The sequence below is a fragment of the Accipiter gentilis genome, chromosome 33, assembly GCF_929443795.1.
Source record: "Accipiter gentilis chromosome 33, bAccGen1.1, whole genome shotgun sequence".
Classification (NCBI taxonomy): Eukaryota; Metazoa; Chordata; class Aves; order Accipitriformes; family Accipitridae; genus Astur; species Astur gentilis.
The window spans coordinates 15,012,277-15,031,303 of NC_064912.1; the positions used below are offsets into that span (position 1 = coordinate 15,012,277).

At 41.7% G+C, this 19,027-nt stretch overlaps 1 protein-coding gene across 3 annotated transcripts in view; it reads right to left on the reverse strand.

Moving 5' to 3' along the window:
- MAD1L1 (mitotic arrest deficient 1 like 1) overlaps nt 1-19,027 on the reverse strand; it is a 379,520-nt gene that overhangs the window by 210,012 nt on the left and 150,481 nt on the right. For all 3 annotated transcript variants that reach the window (XM_049791592.1, XM_049791593.1, XM_049791591.1), the window contains exon 12: nt 5,683-5,823. In XM_049791592.1, the coding sequence (XP_049647549.1) occupies nt 5,683-5,823 (141 nt within the window). The remainder of the gene's footprint in view (nt 1-5,682; nt 5,824-19,027) is intronic.

Genomic DNA, 19,027 nt, shown 5'->3' on the forward strand with positions numbered 1-19,027 from the left:
GGCAGTGCCACGGACTACCTCTCTTGATCAATTACTAACTTCCAGTACAGATGCAAAATGGGGAAGGTCCTCAAAAAAATTAATAGTAATTGAGTTTTAAAATCTAGTTCGACCAAACAAAAAGTCTGAGCTACACAGAGACAGGCTCTGCTGCAGCATCAACCAGATTTAAGAGGCACTCTTCTTCCACAGAGCAGGGACTGTCACCTTTAACAAATCATTAAGCCCCTCCGTGACTTGACTTCCTCATTTATAGGACGGTTATTTGCAAGGTGCTCTCCCAAACCACGGCCACTGGCAGGTGTAAAAGGGAAGGGAGGAAACTAAAGGCTCCCTGACTTGACAAGGTCACTCGGGTCTGAAGGAAGATCAAACATGTGAAAGAAGAGAGAACCCAAGATAATCCATTTTGCAGGACTGCCGGAGGACACGGAGCCTGACCTACTCTCCTTTAGAAAAGAAAAGAAATGCAAAGGACCGCAGTGGTTTCCGGGAAGGCTCAAGTCTGCCAAGAGATGCCAAAGCGTTCGGGTTCAAAATGATATTTCGACAAGGTGTTTGCTTTGTCAGAAGATGATGTCCAGCCCTGTGACTGCTTCAGCAATCAGTGGTAGCTGATGCATGGACCACATTAGCATCACCTCCAGAGAGAGCCTGTTTTCTCCCACATGAGTCACAGATAAGATGCTACAATGACAGCAGAAGTCTGGGCAAGTGAAACATATGCCAGTCTGGAGTGGCAGGAAAGCTCTAGTGACTCGGATTTGCTCCTTACGGACATCCAAAGCGAGCAGAGTAATCTTCTCACTGTTTCTTACAGTTGTCACTGAGAAAAAACAGTATACAAAGGTTGGATGGCAGCAGAGAGATAGAGAAAGCAGGCACAAGAAATCTGAAAATAAAAACAAACTCCTCTGTACCTTGCACAGATGGGAGGAAATTTCTCTGTAAAGTTCCCATCATCACAGAAACCCCTTCTGCTATGTAAAGAAGCAATTTACCTTTGAGGTGGAGAGGAAATACAGCAGAGGGATAAAGCAAGATAAACATAAAGTGTGGATCAAAGAGAGAAGAAAAAAAGAAGGTAAAAAAGTGGAAAAGCACTGATGGGGGAAGCTGGGTGAAAGACAAGGAGGAACTGTTAACAGCCGAAATAAACATTTTATTGCATCCGCACTTAAATTTAAGCACTTTAAACACCGGGGTGACTGCTAAGTAACTCCCTTTGCAAGGAGCAGATTTGTGACTAACATCACAAGAATCAACAATGCCCAATTTTCACTGCCAGCAGATGCGCGGTAGTTATCAGGTGCAGATAAGGTGACAATAATTGGTCAATGAGTTTTGAGGTCAGCAGTAATGCCCGTGGTGGAACAAAAACACAGAACATATGGCATTTCATGTGCTGAAACTGTCAGACTCATAATTAACTGATTAGAGTACATATGGTGCTCACAGACAGTGTAAATCTCTCAATGTAAAAAATGCTGGAGACCATTGAAGGTGTCAGCATGAGTCTTCCCTGCAAATCTCTCTTCATTAAAGTTTCATACAGAGCCAAGTGTGTTGTAATAAAATCGCTATTAATGGAGTTATATTTATGATGATTTCTCTTTTGTGCAGCTGCATTTAACTTTTCAAACACTAAACTCCACATCAGAGCTTTTTCACAGTAGCTGCTGCATGACAGGAGCTTCTTGTTTTGTCATATTTACCTTGAAATTAGAAGTAATGGGAGCAAGGTAGTAAAAGTTAACCATGGTTGGCAGGAAAACTGTTAATATCACCAGTATCAAAACAAAAACTCATGCCGTGACATAAATACGGCTACAATTCTGTTTATTTTAAGTGTTTATAGCAGGCTGGCCAGGGACAAACTCATTCCCTCTTCAGTTCCAAAACACACTTTTAAAAAGATGGTGAGTGACACTTCATTAACCACGTGAAATAGGCTGACACAGCCTGCTTGCTTTTCCAGCCACCATTTCAGATGGCATTCTTCTTTGCATCTCCCTCCTGCTTTACATTCAATGCTCTGTAAAGTGCTTTCTTCAACCAGATCGGTGTGGTGGAGTAGGGCGTGAGGCTGGGGGCAGGCAGTTCTGGGAGCATAAAGCAATAATTTTTGGTCCCAGAACAGACTACGTGTTTGCACGTCCATGCATTAGAGATCCAGCTTTTCTCATCAGCCATCAGTAAAGAGGATTTTAAAAGTTCCCCATCAGCCTTTCTTTGTCTTCCAGTCCTCTGCCCCATCAGGCTCTGATAGGACTAGTTCTTACGCACCGACACTGCGTCTCTGAAGCGATCTGGGGTGAAAACATCCTTCTGTATTTTGGTTTCTAGAAAGGTGCCTGTAATCCAGGCAATGTCTGCGATGCAGATGCAGCAGCGCTCCCAGCAGCTGTCCTGCCCAGCAAGGGCTGGGGAATGAGGGAGTCGGGCACGACTCAGTGTATCACCTAACTCCATCCTCCCAGCATACATTAATAAACTACTCACATGCAACCCTCCAGGGCTTACACACTCCTCTCTCATTCTCTGCGTTCTTTTTAACGGCTTCCTGCCTCCATTTATACCTCAAGCAAAGGACTTATCAGAGACCTCATCTCCCTAATGAGTTAAAAGCTGTTGCCTCAGCCCACAATCTTCCTAGTGCCATGCGGTTTCCTCCTCTCTCCTACTGCGTTATCACTATCACCCCATCTTCACCAGAGAGCCTCCTGCCTCACACAGAGCTGCTGCTGGAATGGATGGGAAAGTCTCCATTTTCAGAGTAAGGAAAAATCCCTCTTAAGAACATCCCTTCTTCCCTCCATGGCTTATTCAGAGGTGGGGCTGCTGGTAACAGTTTAGGGCAGCCAGAAGAAACAGATAAAAACAGTATCAAAGGGCTCTCTGCTAGGGAGCATAGAAAGAGATTTTGGTAAATTAAGTACTCTGTAGCAAAAAAAAAAAGAGGAAAAAAACTTGATAAAAGAAGTCAGGGAAAAGAGACATGGTGCATGGTGTGAATTTTAAGGTTTATGAACAAAGCTGAAAGGTAGAAGCTAAAAAATGTAATGCAAGAGGATGCATTTGCCTTAGAGGCTCTAAGGGCTTTTTTAAAGTCAGGATGCTCCTGGACCACAGCAATACCTGCAGTGCACAGGGACCGTGCAAAGGCTGCTCCTGCAACAACCACACAGCATTCCCAGTGTATGCTGAGCTGCCAGAAGCACTCTGTGAGCGTAACTGTGGTTGCCCACAGTGGTATATCCTCTGTTAACTAGGGATTTAATTGTTTTCCACACAGTTGGTTTAAAACTTAGTCTAGCAAAAAGTAATACTGTCAGCCTGGCCTTTTCAGCTCAGATCCATAACTCTCTTTCTTTGCAGCCTCCCCAGACCTTACCTGGATCTAATCAAAATAGTTGTGCACATTGTTGCTTTGCTGCCACGTGCGTGATGCTCACAGATGGGCTATTCTCATTCTTCTGTGCCACTCTACAAGCTGATTGTGTGCTGCCCTCCCAAGCCCATCCACATCAGGGGCTCCCAGGATGCCCCGACCCTTGTGCCGCACTTGACTTAAATGTGTCGAGTTCCCTTTTTCCTTCCTCGTCCCAGCCCTCCGCATCAGAGACTGTTTTTCCCACATCTCAGAAACAACTGAGGCTCCAAGGTGCCTCATTCCTGCTGTCTCCTCTGTTTGTGAGATGAGTCATGCAGGTGTCAACATTTCTAAAATTTGTACAGAGGCTCAGCAGAGCTGAGAGGGTGCAGAGCATTATGTTAGAAGTTATTAATAGCTGCTATCGGCCAGTTCTTTGATCTACAGACAGTTGATTACAGCTGCTGCTCCTGATGATGAGACACCAGGAGTCCTGCCTGTACCTCAATTTTCCTTTCCAGTTTTCAGATTTTTACTGAAACAAAAATTTTCCCCCAAAATTTCAAAATAGATGGGATTCAGCAGTCAACACTACAGTCAGAAAGGCAAACACAATCAAGTGAAGTATAAAGTTTTGCTTTACAAGGGGAATATCAGGTCTTTGAATCCTGCTTCTAGCAAGTCTTTGAAAGGCTTAAAGGTTGACATCAAGCAAAAAAAACCTCCAGAGAACACAGCTCCTTTCCAAAATTTTCCATGTAGCCCTTAATCCACATCCATGAAAAAAACCTTCGAATTTGTTCCCTATAAAGGGGTGTAGCAACTGGTTCACACGCTCTTCCATGCTTTCACCTGAAGAAGAAAAGGTAATTCATTATTGCCCAAAGACACCACGCACATCTGACCCATTCAGGGAAACAATTCAGGAAATCTCCCTGCAACAACCTAGAGCCACTGTTGGAAACAACTAAGAATACAGCATAAAATAGCCACCTATCATTTTACGTCAGCATCATCTAATCCTGCTCTGTCTGGTGGTAAGCAAAATAGTGATCAGAAGACAACATAGAGAAACATTCTGAGACAGACAAATTCAGGCAAATTTCCATTTCATCTGATGTTACCAGCTAACTTAGCTATCAACTTGCCCAAAAGTTCACAGAATTCCTTTTCTGAGAAACAGGGATGAAGTGGATCTATACCATGATACTGATCAATATCACACTACTCTGCCCTGCTTGCTAAGGCTTTAAAGGACACTGGAGCCAGTATTGCCTGACTTAAGTCCCCACCTACCAACACAAGAAAAGAGCGTTTTTAAGGATGCCAGAAGCAACAAAAAGGTTTGTGCACAGTAAGACAATCCATTCTACAGCTTGAACATGAACCCGAGGAGCATCAATTTCTACAAGTTTTACTCCATTTGAATTATGGCATCTGTAAATCTGTACAATGGTGGAACTAGGCATGAAGAAAGGAAAACTCACATACTTATGACTATTGTAAAGCCTACGTAATAAAACTGCCAAGCTTTAAGATCACAGACATATTCCAAATATTTCAACTCATGACCACAAAGCCCATTCCACTACAACAAACTACAACAGAGAAGAGAGGAACTATTTGGCAAACGCATGCTAACATTTACCTCATTACAGTCACATTTCAGGTTACAAATTTTCAGAGAGAACTAAAAATAATACAAGAATTCCTTCAAGAAATACTTCTGTCTTTGGAAACAATGTTTTTTCTTAGAGAAAACCTAACAAAAAGCATTTAATAGAGTTACTGGTATTCTGGGGTTTTCAGGCCCAATGCCAAGAAGTAAAGAATTAACAACAGACACATACTTTACTTCTTCAAGCCTTGGAGTAAAGCTCTTATAAACACACACTCGCTCACACTGTGTACAGAAGAGCCTTGCTACACATGTGATATAGTGAATCACTTAGACTAGACCACAGAGAAGACACCACACCTGCTACAATTCATTACCCCTTTACTTGCCCTTTATACAACTTGTCCTTTACGCAACCCTTTAACCAGCAGGGACTAGTTGTGACTCCACCCGTGCAGTACAGCCCTGCTTAACACAAAGCAGCCTCATCACACCCAAAGATGATTATTCTTGACTCCTGCCAGCTTCGGGTGCAGAATAATAACTTGAGAGTCTTATTGATCCCAGAATTTTGAAGTCTGAATTTTGCAAATCTCTTTTCTGTGAGATCAGACCACATCACTAGGCAATTCAATCTTAAAGGTCTCAACTACTTCACCCCTGGGGTTAGTGCATGATGGTTCTTTATTACCTCCAGCTCAGTGTTATGAGCATGCAGCTTCTGCACCATCTCCTCAGCCTCACGCATACGCCGGTTCAGTTGGGGCGAGTGCTCCGAAGGGGTCAGCTCGCTGTCGTACGACTCCAGAATTGCTCTCATCCCATCACGCTCCTGTCAGGAAGAACAGAAACCAACTTTAGGGTTAAAGCCCCTGACCACACTCCAAGGAGAGGGTTTCCAGAACAATATTTGGTATTTTTGCCCATTGTTCCTTCACATGGCAAAGAAACCCTGAATGGATATACACTCATCTTCTTCATATTGGCATCAAGCCACAGACATGAACACAGAGTTCTAATAAAATACATGTTGCTGCTCTGAAAACTGAAAAATTGGGCTGTCTTGTGTATATAAAACCACATATCCCTTGCAGGAAAGCAACATGCATGCACTCTAACAAGCAGATGGCAACTGAAAACAGAGCCTGCCTTCTTTTTGGAGACGTTATTCTAATTCAATGTGGCTGAATGGGTTTCTTCAGCAAAATATTTAGTGTAGTACTTGACATTTTTCCTGCCAAAGAGTTCCAGCAATGAACAAACAGAATTGTCACAACAGAAATGAAACAGATTTGACACCGAACAAAGTGGCTGAGAGCAAATATCCTCTAAATGGTATGTGACTTATCACTCGTAAAAACACTGCAATGCTCAGTGTTTATAATAAATACTTTTTCAGAGGTTAGTATCTCACAGACAAAATGTGTGGCTCACTTTGCTCTTTGCTGGCAATTATAACCAAACATTTGCAGAGAAAGACAAGAAGGAGGATCCCTCTCTCCTCCCTGAGAGCATTCACACTCCCAGGTATAAAGCTGGGGCTGAAAGCTAAAGGTAAAACTTTTTGTGGGGGCCCCTGGTTGAAGTATTTCCTAAAGCGTTCCCAACTTCAGACAGCACCTAATGCCCACCTCCAAGGCATTGATGGAGAAGAAGAATGGGGACAAAAGGCTGAAAATTTCAAAAAATCAGGTGTGTTTTAAGGAGATTACCGTTTACGGTGCAATATTCATACAGGGATTAGCCAGCTGATGAAGTGTTTTATCTTTTGACTACATGGAAGAACCTTGATGTTTGTGAGGCTACAGAACAGGGTCAAAGAAGCACAGGCCCCGGGTATAAATCCAAAGAACAAAAACTCCTAGGAAATCTTACAGTGCTGCCTCCCTTCACTGCTGAAGTTTGCTACCTTGCCCTGTTACAGAAATACTCAAGTGCTCTGGACAAACCAGTTCTCTCGTGTGAATTCTGCCACCACAAAACCCCGAAATATTATTAGAAGATCACTCAGCTTTATAGCTGTGCAGTTCACATCCATACCAGGCCACTGCCACTACACTGAACCCGGAGCACTTCACAAACCCAGCTTGGCCGTGCTGAAATGCTTCGCTGGGATCCTGCTGTCTTGGGGAAATCAGGAATTGCCAGGGTAGAAAAAAAAAAATCCTTTCCTCTCACCTCCCCCAATGAAACAGGTTGTAGTCCAGATAATGAAGGTGATGCTAACTGCTCAGCCAAGCAAGCCTGTATACAAAGGTTATCTCCTCCTTTCAAATCTAAAGGTCAAAGACTGAACATGGATAGCAAGTGTATGCTTGGAAGAGGGAAGGAACATTCAAATTTAAGGCGTGAAAATAAGATAAGGGGCACTGCCAGAGGTACAGCGTGTGTTCAGAGCACGTCACAGATTGAAAGGTCAGCCAAGATGGTTGGGTTGGTCAGCAGGTAAAAGGACCCCAAGACCAAAGGACAGCCTGAGGCTGAAGGAACAGAGATAATAAAATAATAAAGAAAAACAGGTTTTAACATAAATTGTACTAGATGCTATTACTAGCTCCTTGCTCAGGTCTGAGTGTAGAGAAATACTTTTCCAAGGAAAGAATTATTCATCTGACAGACATATGAAAGGAAATACTTTCATGTTACTGCAGAAGGAGAAAACGCAAACCCAGCCCCAGGACACCTGCCTTATAATGAACTTGTTTAGCAGAAAGGCAGCAGTACAGGATCACTCCATCCTCCTCCTCCCCCTCCAACGTACACACACATCACCCAGCCTGCCCAGTCCACTCTTCATAAGGCAAACTGCTTTTGCACAGATGACTTTCATTCCCCATCTATTGTTGAATCATTGTCTAGAGCACAGAAGAGAACGTAATGACAGTGTTTAGCGACGGTATTGGTTTGATCTTTGCATGTTGTTGCAATTAGATCTGCAATTACAGCATCCTCTCTCTTTCTCTACTCCTAGCTGCTCTGCTATCCTCATTTTCTACTAAGCATATTTCATCGATGTGATAATTTAACACTGGAATGTTCTCTCCATTCCAGCAGTGCAGTCCCAAAATCCTTAGCATTTTTGCAACAGCAAACAGGACCGCTAGCAATTCCCATCACACTTGGCTTCCAATTAACTGCTGAATATTAGGTCATTCAAGTCATCCCCAGCAAGATCCTAGCCGTTCCCCAAGCTGTTCAGCTCCAAGGAGGACAAACTTCTGCTTTCATGTTAGGATGGGAAAACTGCATGCAAGCAGGACATCCCTACAGGCTGTCTTTCCCTTAAAATCAACTACAGACTTTGCCCTTCAAAGCCTTTCTCTTAAAGAAAGAGTAAACTTCTCTAGAGAAAACACGCACAGTAAACACAGAACAAGCTGTATTGGAAAAAAAGGTGCTGAAAAGCTGAAATAAAGGGCAGTACAATTAAACACTTGATCCTGGAGTTTAGTTCTCCTCTTTAATTATTTCTAAATATTAATACTGTAATGAAATCAATTCTCAGCTTCCAACAAGTGGTCCCCAGCTCCATTTTTTAAATTTCTCCCCATCAAGAGCACTTACTGAAAGCTTTTCCCTCCCTCCTAAAGATCTTGTTAGTTTGGCAGGAAACAGAAGTTCTTGTCGAGAAGTCCTCTGTCTAAAAATTCCCTGAAATGTAATCCTAATTTAGTAATTGCTGCAATATCTCCTCATCCCACACGACAGGATATTCCCCAAGCCCTATCAAAAGCCTCCCCAGGGACTTTCAGATGCCTTTTCTAACCTTTTTCCAAAACCTCTGCTTTCCTGCTTTCTATCAGGAGAGTATTCATCAGCATTACTAAAAAGCGGTTCCTCTGGGAATTTCCAAAATTTACCCAGCACAGGGCATCTCTGCTAACTCACCATGGACCTTACACCGATACACTTACGAGTGCTTTTTACCTTGACCAGTTTTAAATTACACCAGAACAGACATGCAGCTTACTCTAAACATGCCCTAAAAGCAGATTGGGTTTGATGTTCATTATGAACCTAGGAAATTAATGCCCCACAGCAAATGCTGGTGCGGCAGCTTGCAGCTGTGTTTGAGGAGATGTAAGTTTGAAAAAGAGGAAGGATAGTGATTTTTTCACAGGTTGAACCGTTTCCTTTTCTTCTGCCAGCAACAGCGAATTCACCAAATACGCCTCCTACTATTGCATAAGTAACAAAAAGGAAAACACATTTTACAATCTCAACCAAAAACTAGAGCTAATCCCATGAAAATCTGCTATGGGAAAGTACAGGTTGGCACCTCTGCGAAATGTCATCCTTAAGATAAAGCTTCTCTCCAGTCCTCCCACCAGCTCCTCTGTTCCCTCTACGTAAAGCCAAAATTCGACCTGGTTGGCAATTAGCTTGAAGCTAAGGGAAAGTCTCTTTCCCTGGTATTCCCACACCAGAGGGCTACCAGAGTGGTTTAGAAACAGCAGTAATATAAGTAGGCTCCTCCAAGCCTTTTGGGTTAATTTTAGGGAAAGACCTGAGAAGTATTCACAAAAAGCCCCATCACCATCATCCCTACCAATATCCCCCATGTCAGTGAAGCAGTGCTACCGCACAGCTCCAAGGGCAGCCAGCGGCTTCAAATACACACTGAGGAGTATGACAGTGATTCCCAGCTGTGTACTGGAAGCAAGTGAAGAGTAAAATATAGCCAAAAAAATTTAAAAAGCCATCTGACCTTATATACATACATATAAACTCAGGCCCTATTCCTGTTGATGCTCGTTAGCCCCTCCTCAAACACATACACACAATTCACCACAGACTTTCTAATTAGTTGAAGAAAAGAAAAATCAATAAGAAAGAAATTAAAGTTACAAATCTAACTGAAGTCACTCACACACCCAGGGAAAATTTGTTCCTGGGGTAAAGTTTATCTAGTGTCATAATTTTATTGAAATCCTATATCTTCCTATTGACTTTTATCGTTTCAAGCTGGATGCCAGAGTTATCATTATTAGAGTCTCAGTGTTGCTTGCAGGCCTGACGTTTGGGTTTGGGTTTTTTTTTTTCCTTTTATAAAACAAGCTGTAATTGTTTGGTTTATTGATCAATAAATCTTTCAACTGCCTCTGTTCACCCAGCTTCTGTTCTGGTAAGTCTCCTGCACCATTCTCTGAAAGAAAATATGGGGTTGTTGTCTTTTAAAGAACAGATTGTTTTGTCATTAGCAATGAAAGAGCAGGAATTGTGCCGGTCGGTTCCGATAATGGCTTTTTAATGACAGATTCTAGTCACAAGAAAATCTGCTTTATTTCCACACGAGTGAACTTCAACTATTAATCCACAACCCAAACGCACAGCTCACTTGCTCTCTCACTTCTGCATGGGTTAGAGCCTGGCAGAGGAGACAGACTTTGTAAAGTGGAATCATAATGATATTTCCCACTCTGTGCTTTTTTGATGGTACAGAAATATTCCTGTTCCTAGCATTAGATGAGCTTTTTGTTTAATTAATGATAATTTTTGGAGAATGTTAATAGACTGCTTCATTATAAGAAATCAGTGGCAAGATTTCCCCCTCCTCTTCCTCTCCAGACTCCTAACTCCAAATTAGTTGTAATAAGAGAAAATTTTGAGACTGAAGAAAGCTATGGAGCTTCAACATCAAACAGATGCTATTTGCAATCAGGTATAATTTAGCTAACTATTCCTCGTAAAAACACAAATAAAAAGAGAAAGATGACTGTGTAACAGAGGTCTATGCTTTCTTGCTTTAAGCTATACAAATACATACAAAGAAAAAAGGGATATGGTAACTGGGGCTTGACCAGATGTTTAACATCAGTAAAATTAGCAGTGTGAGGTGTGGGAACATAAGCCCAAATATGGTCAGAAATAACTGAAGACAACTTAAATATATTAGACTGTGTCAGGACCTATTGACAAAATATACCCTTAGGATACTTCAAAAATTAGTCACAGTAATCTCTGGTCCAGGAGCAACTATTTTTGATGAACTCACAAATGGCAGGACTGGCCCTGAAAATAGGACAGAGGAACAGATCCAACCTTTTAAAAGAAGGGTGGATGAGAAGATGCAGACTCTGGTAATTATATATCACTTCAACATTTTGGTATCTCACAAAATACTTGAAGAAAACATTAACAATAAAATAGCAAGCAGCTAGAGAAGAATTAGGGAAAAGAAACAATCAAATGAGCCTTAATATGAATAATATCAAACCAGTCTAATTTCCTTCTTTGACAGGTAACTTGTCTGCTGAATAAAGGCAAACAATAAATGTGATAAAACTCAACTTCAGTGATGTGTTTATCAAAGAGGAGGATTACTATTCAATAACATCTCTGTAATTTAGAGAAATGAATTTGTATCAAGGTGATGGAATTCATGAAAGCAAAGCACAGAGCCCTGCATGTTGTGTAGCAGCACAGACACCAGGTACCATTAATAGGCTGCAGCGTCAGTTGGCATCTACCCCTTCTCAAAGCTGCCCATTTGCACCTTCCTCACAGGAACCACGTGCATCCCACTTCAAGCTCCTTGGGATACAGGCAGCTGCCCTATACACCGTGGAAAAGCGTTGGCCGGGGAACGTGCACAAGGCGACTGACAATTAACAGGTTCTGCCCCAATCTGATGGCTGGAGGAATCGATAGGAATCGATACACTGTTAAGCGTTATTTTGTAATTAGGCTTCCCTCTTCAAAGACTATGTTGTTCACATCCCGTTGCCTTATGGAAAATGGGGGGGAGGGTGGGGGGGGCTGGGGGGGGGAGTAAAAACAAAGTGACAGCAAGACCCAAGAAACAGGGGCCTGAAGGCAGAGCTGTGGCTAAAGGCACATTAGGTCAGACTTGGCTATTACGGGAACGCATCTAAGGGAGCTACATACCCTCAGCTCCTGACCCTCTTGGAGCACTGCTAACAAGAGCTAATCGAGCCTTCCAGAACAGACAAAAAACCCAAGAGTTCTATGCCAAATAAATCCAGCAAAAATTAAGTTACCAGAAACTTTTCAAATCCTCCTTGTCTACAGCACCATCTACCATCACCAGAAGGCAAACGGCTCCCCTTTCTCTTACCACCCTTAACTTTTGTACTAATCATCTTTAAACCAAATTTTTCTATTCCCAAACCTCCAAATAGCTTCCTTCTCAGCTACAGCCGTTTCCCAACATATCTCTCTGTGGCTGACCTATTTTCACATTACTTTGCAAATTAGAACTGACTGCAGACACATATGTATACACACACCATTGACTTTCTACTCAAGACCTCAATTAAAACAGCATTTACAAAAAAGCCCGTTAACTCCATAAAAACATCCAGCAGATTTCACTACCCTTACACTGAGAAGAACATTAGGGAATGGTTTTTCAAAATATCCTTACCTCTCGAATGTGACGTTCTATATATCAAACCTCTGCCTGCATTTTTGTCCCTCAAGCCAATAGAAGGCTATTGCAGGAGTCTGAAGATGGATTTAACCTATAAAGAAGTCCAAGTACCTCCATCTGTATCTAACCTGAATACGTGGAAGAGAGGTCAGAAAGACTCACGCACTTTGTAACACAAGCACACAGTAAACCAGGAATTAAGCATCCCTGTCTCTCACAACTGATGGTTTTCATCACTTTTTCTGATACTCTCATAAAGGAGCCTAGGAAAGGTACCGTAACATTAAGGTTGAACACCAACTTTCCACCGAAGGTTGGAAGTCTGGAGAAAGCAGCCACCAGGGGCAACTATGGTGAGAAGAGGGCACAACCAGGCAGAGAGCCTAAGACAGACAATCAAAGGCTAATTTGAGGTGCAAGAACAAGGCATTCAGAGACACTCTTAGCTTCCCAACCATAATTTCTTAAATTTTGGAGACACTTTGCAATCTGACTGCTCTTTTGGCAAACATTCAGCAGGCAGCTTTAAATGTGTACCTATAAATACCTGTGTATCTTACATGCTCTTATATTCCATAAGTTCTTCTCCAGTTTTATAGTTCTTCCTTTCTAGCTCTTGTCCCTCACCTCCAACACTTCTCTGCAGAGGGCTAAGGTTGCCTTATATCCTGGCAATGGACCAGAGCAAATAAATCCACTGTAACTCTTTTAATCTGTCTCTGATAAATCCCCTGCTTATTATCTTCTGGAAAATTGTGCATGGTCTCCAAAAGCCTCATTTTGCTTAAAGCACACACATATGCTAGCTGACAAGCAATCACACAACTGACACTGCAACAAACTAAATATTATCTGACTAAAATACCCCTGGGGTTCTCGTTTCACCATGAGTTTAACATGTTTAGTTACGTTTCCTAACCTCCTGCTGCCGTGAAGTAATTTTATGATTTTTCTTCATTTAACTCCCTTCTACCAGAATGCTCACTACTGCCTACCTCTAGCACAAGCTTGCTTTTCTATCTCAGTGTATTTCTGATCTCTTCGTTCAAAAAAACCCCCCTCTTCTTTCTACTATTTCCCTTAGCCCCACTGCTCAAGTGGTAGCAATCTTGCACAAGTGTGAAGCTGCCTTATTCACCTGCCTCAGCACAGGGCCACTCGCCATCTGACACCGGTATCTGACACTGTGTACACAGTTCACATTTGAAAAACAGTCATTTCTTTACAAAAAAAAAAAAAAAAAAAAAAAGAATTAACACCATACCTTTTTCAACCTAGCCACTAGATTACCATCACTGGCAGAGAGAAGGAATACAACTGACAACGAAATGTATTCATCCTTACTTACTGGCAACAGAAAAGTAATATTTTATTCATCTACTTAAAAAAAGAAGAAAGAAAAAGCATTATTCAACCCTGAAAAGAAAGTTTTTGTGAGGGTACATCAGATTCTTCTATTCTGCCAGTGTCTACAGCACATAAAAATTCAGCCCTATGTTCATTTCTTACCCTTGCATTTCTTTTTCTTCCTGCCTACTAAGTAACCCAGATATTGGCCTCTAAATCTCTTAACAGCCAGTTTCCTGCGGTTTTAACCACTTAAATATCATTAACTTGGGAGAAAAGTAAACTGAACTGTGCTCTAAGCCGGTGCAGTTATCTCTGCAAAAATAGAGGAGGAATCACACCACCGTCCAGGCTCTGCTCCTGGGGTATTCAGGCTAAAACAGAACTGAAGCAGGAGGGTAAATCTCTTGCATCAGATTGAGAGGACAGAAAAAAACCAGGGGCCTGAGTTCATCCGATCAGCTCAACACAGCACATTCCATTGAACTTGAAAAGTAATTTCTTGGTCCCCTTACGACATGTCAACAACTCTAGAAGTACAGCAGCTGTGGCTTTTTGAAAAAGGCAAAGAAAAGGGGCTTTTACCTAATGCTTTAGAATACACATCACCTGACTGCTTTATTAGAAAATATTAATAATTTCCCACATTTTACTTAATACATAAAACGTTCCCTCTACTACCTCCAGGGTATAAAAGATGAGCGACTTCAGTAAGAGTTTCAGAAATTATACATCAAGTTATCTCCTAGGTCACCCATAGCATACCTGTATTATCTTTAAAGGATTCTTGTGGGCACAGGGGACACAGCTCCTTGCCCTCACAGCCCAGCGATGCCTCCTTAAGAAGAGGACACCGCACAGAGAAGACTAAAAGGTCTGGCTACGTATCCGCTGCAACACGACTGTCTGAGGCAAGCGAGTGAAGTAACGTGCACCTTAACACACGTGAAGCCTACAGACACCCACAGCACCTAGACTGCAAATCACCGCATCGTGTCTGACCAAATTTGGGTTTGGTCAGGGTTGAATGCATCTATACAGAAGGCCTTTCTGATCACTGTATGTTGGGGTTACAATGTTTTCACTTATCTATAACAACTGTTGGAAACTTCCTTCAATTACTGTCTCATAACTACTAGGGAACCGCCCAGAAGCCCACAATATTCATAGATCCACCCTGATGCAGAATACAGAGGGTAAAAAACCCAAACATACAATACGACATCCAGTGCCTACCCAGCCCTAATGCTCAAGTTGTTGACCAAAAACCATAAAGCATTTTGTTAAGTACAGGAGGCACAGTGTGCAACTTCCAGACTACATAAGCCATTTATAAGGCAAAGGAATACATAAACATATTCTCCTTGAAATAATATAACAATAAAGGGTCATTTCTCACCCATGCCGTGCTTCCAACAGTAAGGCTGGGCTAGCTTAAGGGACAGCTTATTCAATCACACCCAATGATTTATCTAGAGCAAAGCAGTAGTAAGCCATTACTTTGAACTAAAATTCTATGACTTACTTGGGTGTGGTCAAAATACTAATTTCACATTACGTAACACAAGTTCCACTTTACCTACATGATGTGAGTTACATGTTTTAACCCTTTGAAAATATGAATGAAGAGTCATTTTAATGCTTTAAGTAGATAAACCAACTAAAAAGGTTAAAAACACAAACCGCACCAAGCAACATTTCCTCAGGGTTTTTTTAAGATCAATTTATTCTCTCAACCCAGAGCACATTTCAGACGACACCCACACTACATGTCTCATTAGCTTAATCAGGAGCCATCTTCAAGGCTTGGGCTCAGACAGCAAGTAAACACCACGAAGCTCGGCTACTCTTTAACCTTGTGAACTGCACTTCGAAACAGTTTTCTGCACTTAAAATAGAAAATGTGCCACCTCTGGATTCCAGCTTCTCAAGCAGAGGTTTGTCATATGCTGGCACGTGAATCCCGTATAAACGTCAGTGCAGGCTGGCAGAGAAGACCATGAACCACCCCTCTGTGCCTGGGATCCCGTTCCTCGAGACCCAGCTATGGCGAAGTACAAAATCAGATGCTTAAGAACCAGGTACAAGGACCACATCAGGCAGGTACAAGATTATGGTGCTTTGCCACCATTCCAGTTGCACCTTCGCCTTGAGTTTCCCAACTCCAAAAAAATGGCATTTAATAAATGCTTTTGAAAAGCAAGCTCTCATTGACAACTCCTCTGGATATTTTTATTGAACATATAAATATCCACTCTCTTTCTGAACCCTGATAAATTCCTGACCTTGCCAGTTTTCTGGTGGAAATGAATCCTACTGCTTTTTTCATTGCTTGAAAATGTATTTTCTTTTATCAGTTTTTAATTTGCCACCTTTCAGCTTCATTGAACACCTTTGTTCTTGCATTGCACAGACAGGGAAAACAACAGCTCCCAAACAACTTCTCTAAACCATTCATTCATTAGACTCTGCGCTTTCAACTTGTCACCTCTTATTCAACTACTTTTTAAGGTAAACAAGTCCGATCTTCAGTTTTCCAGCAATAACTGCTTTCCTGGTTTTTCACATTCTCATCAGTCGTTTCTGACTGCTGCTCTCATTCTGCAGCATCCTCACCTGAAGGGGGTTGATGAGGAATAAATGAAGAGAAACAGTGAGGATGCACTGCAAGTCGCTGGTCCCTTCCCCACCTCTCTGTGAGTTAACAGGTACACCCTCACGCAGCTTCTGGCTGGCTCAAAAGCCCATGATCCCGACACCTGCTGCCCATCAAACTCTTTCACATCCAAGTTACCCAAAGACCCCGCTCCACCAGCACGTCCCCACACGCGAGGACCCCCTAACCGCGCTCAGTGCCAGCTACATGGGTTGGCAAACACCTACGGCTCAACAACTTCAGAGGGCTCAGCCCATCAACAGAGAAGCAGGACAAGATGCTCTCCCTAAAGCTGCCGAGCCAGGGGATGGCAAAAGCCCAGCAATTTGGTTTGGGAACACGGCAGGCAATCACCTCCTCAACCACACCTAGCAGACAAGAGAAGAGAAGAGAATGCATGTCTACACCTACGAAGAAACCTCCAGCCCTTGTGACAACAGCCCACACAAACAGACCTCCTCAAATTTTAAACGTTTCAGAAATTAAACTATTACCCTTAAAATAGCCTACAAGTTAGTAGACCTAGTATTAATATTAGCTGCCACTCAGTGAACACCTTCCTTTTACAGTGTCGCCAGAGCGCTGGTTAATTCACACAGACAAAACGACGTTCCTTTCTTTGTTCTCCCTCCACTGCCTCTGCAATATTAAGTCAACAAAATCTTCCCTCAAAACTGCACTGACATCAAGAATGTTATGCTCAAACCATTAGACAAAACGTGAAGCACTGAAGTCATGCTTCATTAAAAACAAGTGGAAAAATCAGTTTACCAGAAGAAAAACATTATTTAGGAAATATATTCATTATATACATCTGAAAGAGAATGATGATTAAATGTATAAGACCAAAACATTCATCAGTCTTTCAATTAATATTTGACCACAAAATTATGCACATTCCTATTTATTTACATTTTATTTTCAACAAAACTACATAGCAATAAAGAGCAAAACCACAGTATCAAAAAATCTACTTTGTTGCAAACTAAAACCATTGGTTTCCTTTCATACTAATGAACTGCCACATATCAGAGAACAAAACGGACTATCAGCTTCTCTACTTCCAGGCACAACTTCATCAAAGTGAATAGAATATGGTATAATCACAGAAACGATTGTCAAAAGAAAAGACACAGCAACAGAGGGAAGAATTCTCTCCCTGTCACATAACATCACGGAAAGAGCTGCTAAATAGCAGACAGTTAATGATGAAGATGAACTCCTACTTCCACGCTGCAACACACCCACGATGCAGAGCTTTCTGGATAACGTGGAGGCACTCATGTTGAAATTTAGCCTTTCCTATGTTCCACATACCAGAAAGGTATACCAAAGGACGCTCAACCCACCACAGGCAGAATTACAGAATTTTTAGTTTGCAATCAAGTAACTCCTCAAGAAGACAAAAAGGTGAGAACAGACCCATTTGCACTGCAATATTTAAGCATACAACACTCATGACTACATTTTCCCATCTCTGGAAAAAAGTCCATTGTGATGTGTCAGGAAATACCATCAGAGCTATTTTTATTATCCTAAATAAATAAAAAGTTTAAAATGAAGTCACATATCTCTTGCTATATTTGGTTCTTCTGCTTCCATTTGTGAAATACCTTTACATCATTTAATAAAATGTCTTCTCTCTAATTGCCTTACAATAAAAATAACCTGGCCAGCGCTCTCCTGACTTAGTAAAATCTTTCTCAAATACAGCTTTATCTTCCCAGCGAATGTTATATGAGATGACACCATTTTCAATATAGTCTATTATCAGCAATAGATCAACTCAAAGTTGCACAACAGTTGAGGTTTGAAAGCTGCTCTGGAGACTGTCTACCCCAACGCCCCAGCCCTCCTGGATCCCTCTTCTCTCCAGAAGCATATTCCATGGAATTCTTCCGAGCAGGTTCATGAACAGATCAAACTCTGCTCTCCTGAAGTCCAGGGCTGCGATCCTGCTATTTGCCTTGTTCCCTTCTCTCAGGAGTCATTTTAAGTACTTTAACGGCATCCTTATCATCCATCTTAGGTTGTTCAAAAAAGCCTCCACAATCAACATAAAATCACTTGATACCACAAGCACAAGAACGGCTGGTTTAAAGCTGAAGGGAAGACAAAAGGTAACAAGAACAAATCATTCAGCTAGAATTTATGACCACTTCACAATCACTCTTCTCAACTTATACCGAAAAGCTCTTCCTATTTCACTTGCCAAGTATTATTTTTCAGACTTGTCCCTATTATTTCACCTCCAATAATAACATATATGAGCTCTACCACATTAAAAGAAAGCATCACTACTGTATTGCCTTTGTCAGTGCAGTCTCAAAAGATGCTACCCATGATTACTAATTCACTAGGACTCTTCGGCTTATTGAGGGTAAGAACAGAAGCACCCAAAAAGCGGCAAGTGATAAGTTTCTGCCTCTGTCTTACTGTGCACATCAAGGATGCTAAACACACACACAAACAAAATCAACAATCAAGGTTATGCAAAAGTCTTCTTGGGCAAAACACCTGCCTCAAGTCCATGGAAGAAGTAGTGCAAATTTTACAGCATATGTCAAATCTTTTCAACTTTTTCCCTGAATCAAATTAGTTGCTAATGAAACGGTTTATGATTAATACTCACTTAACTCA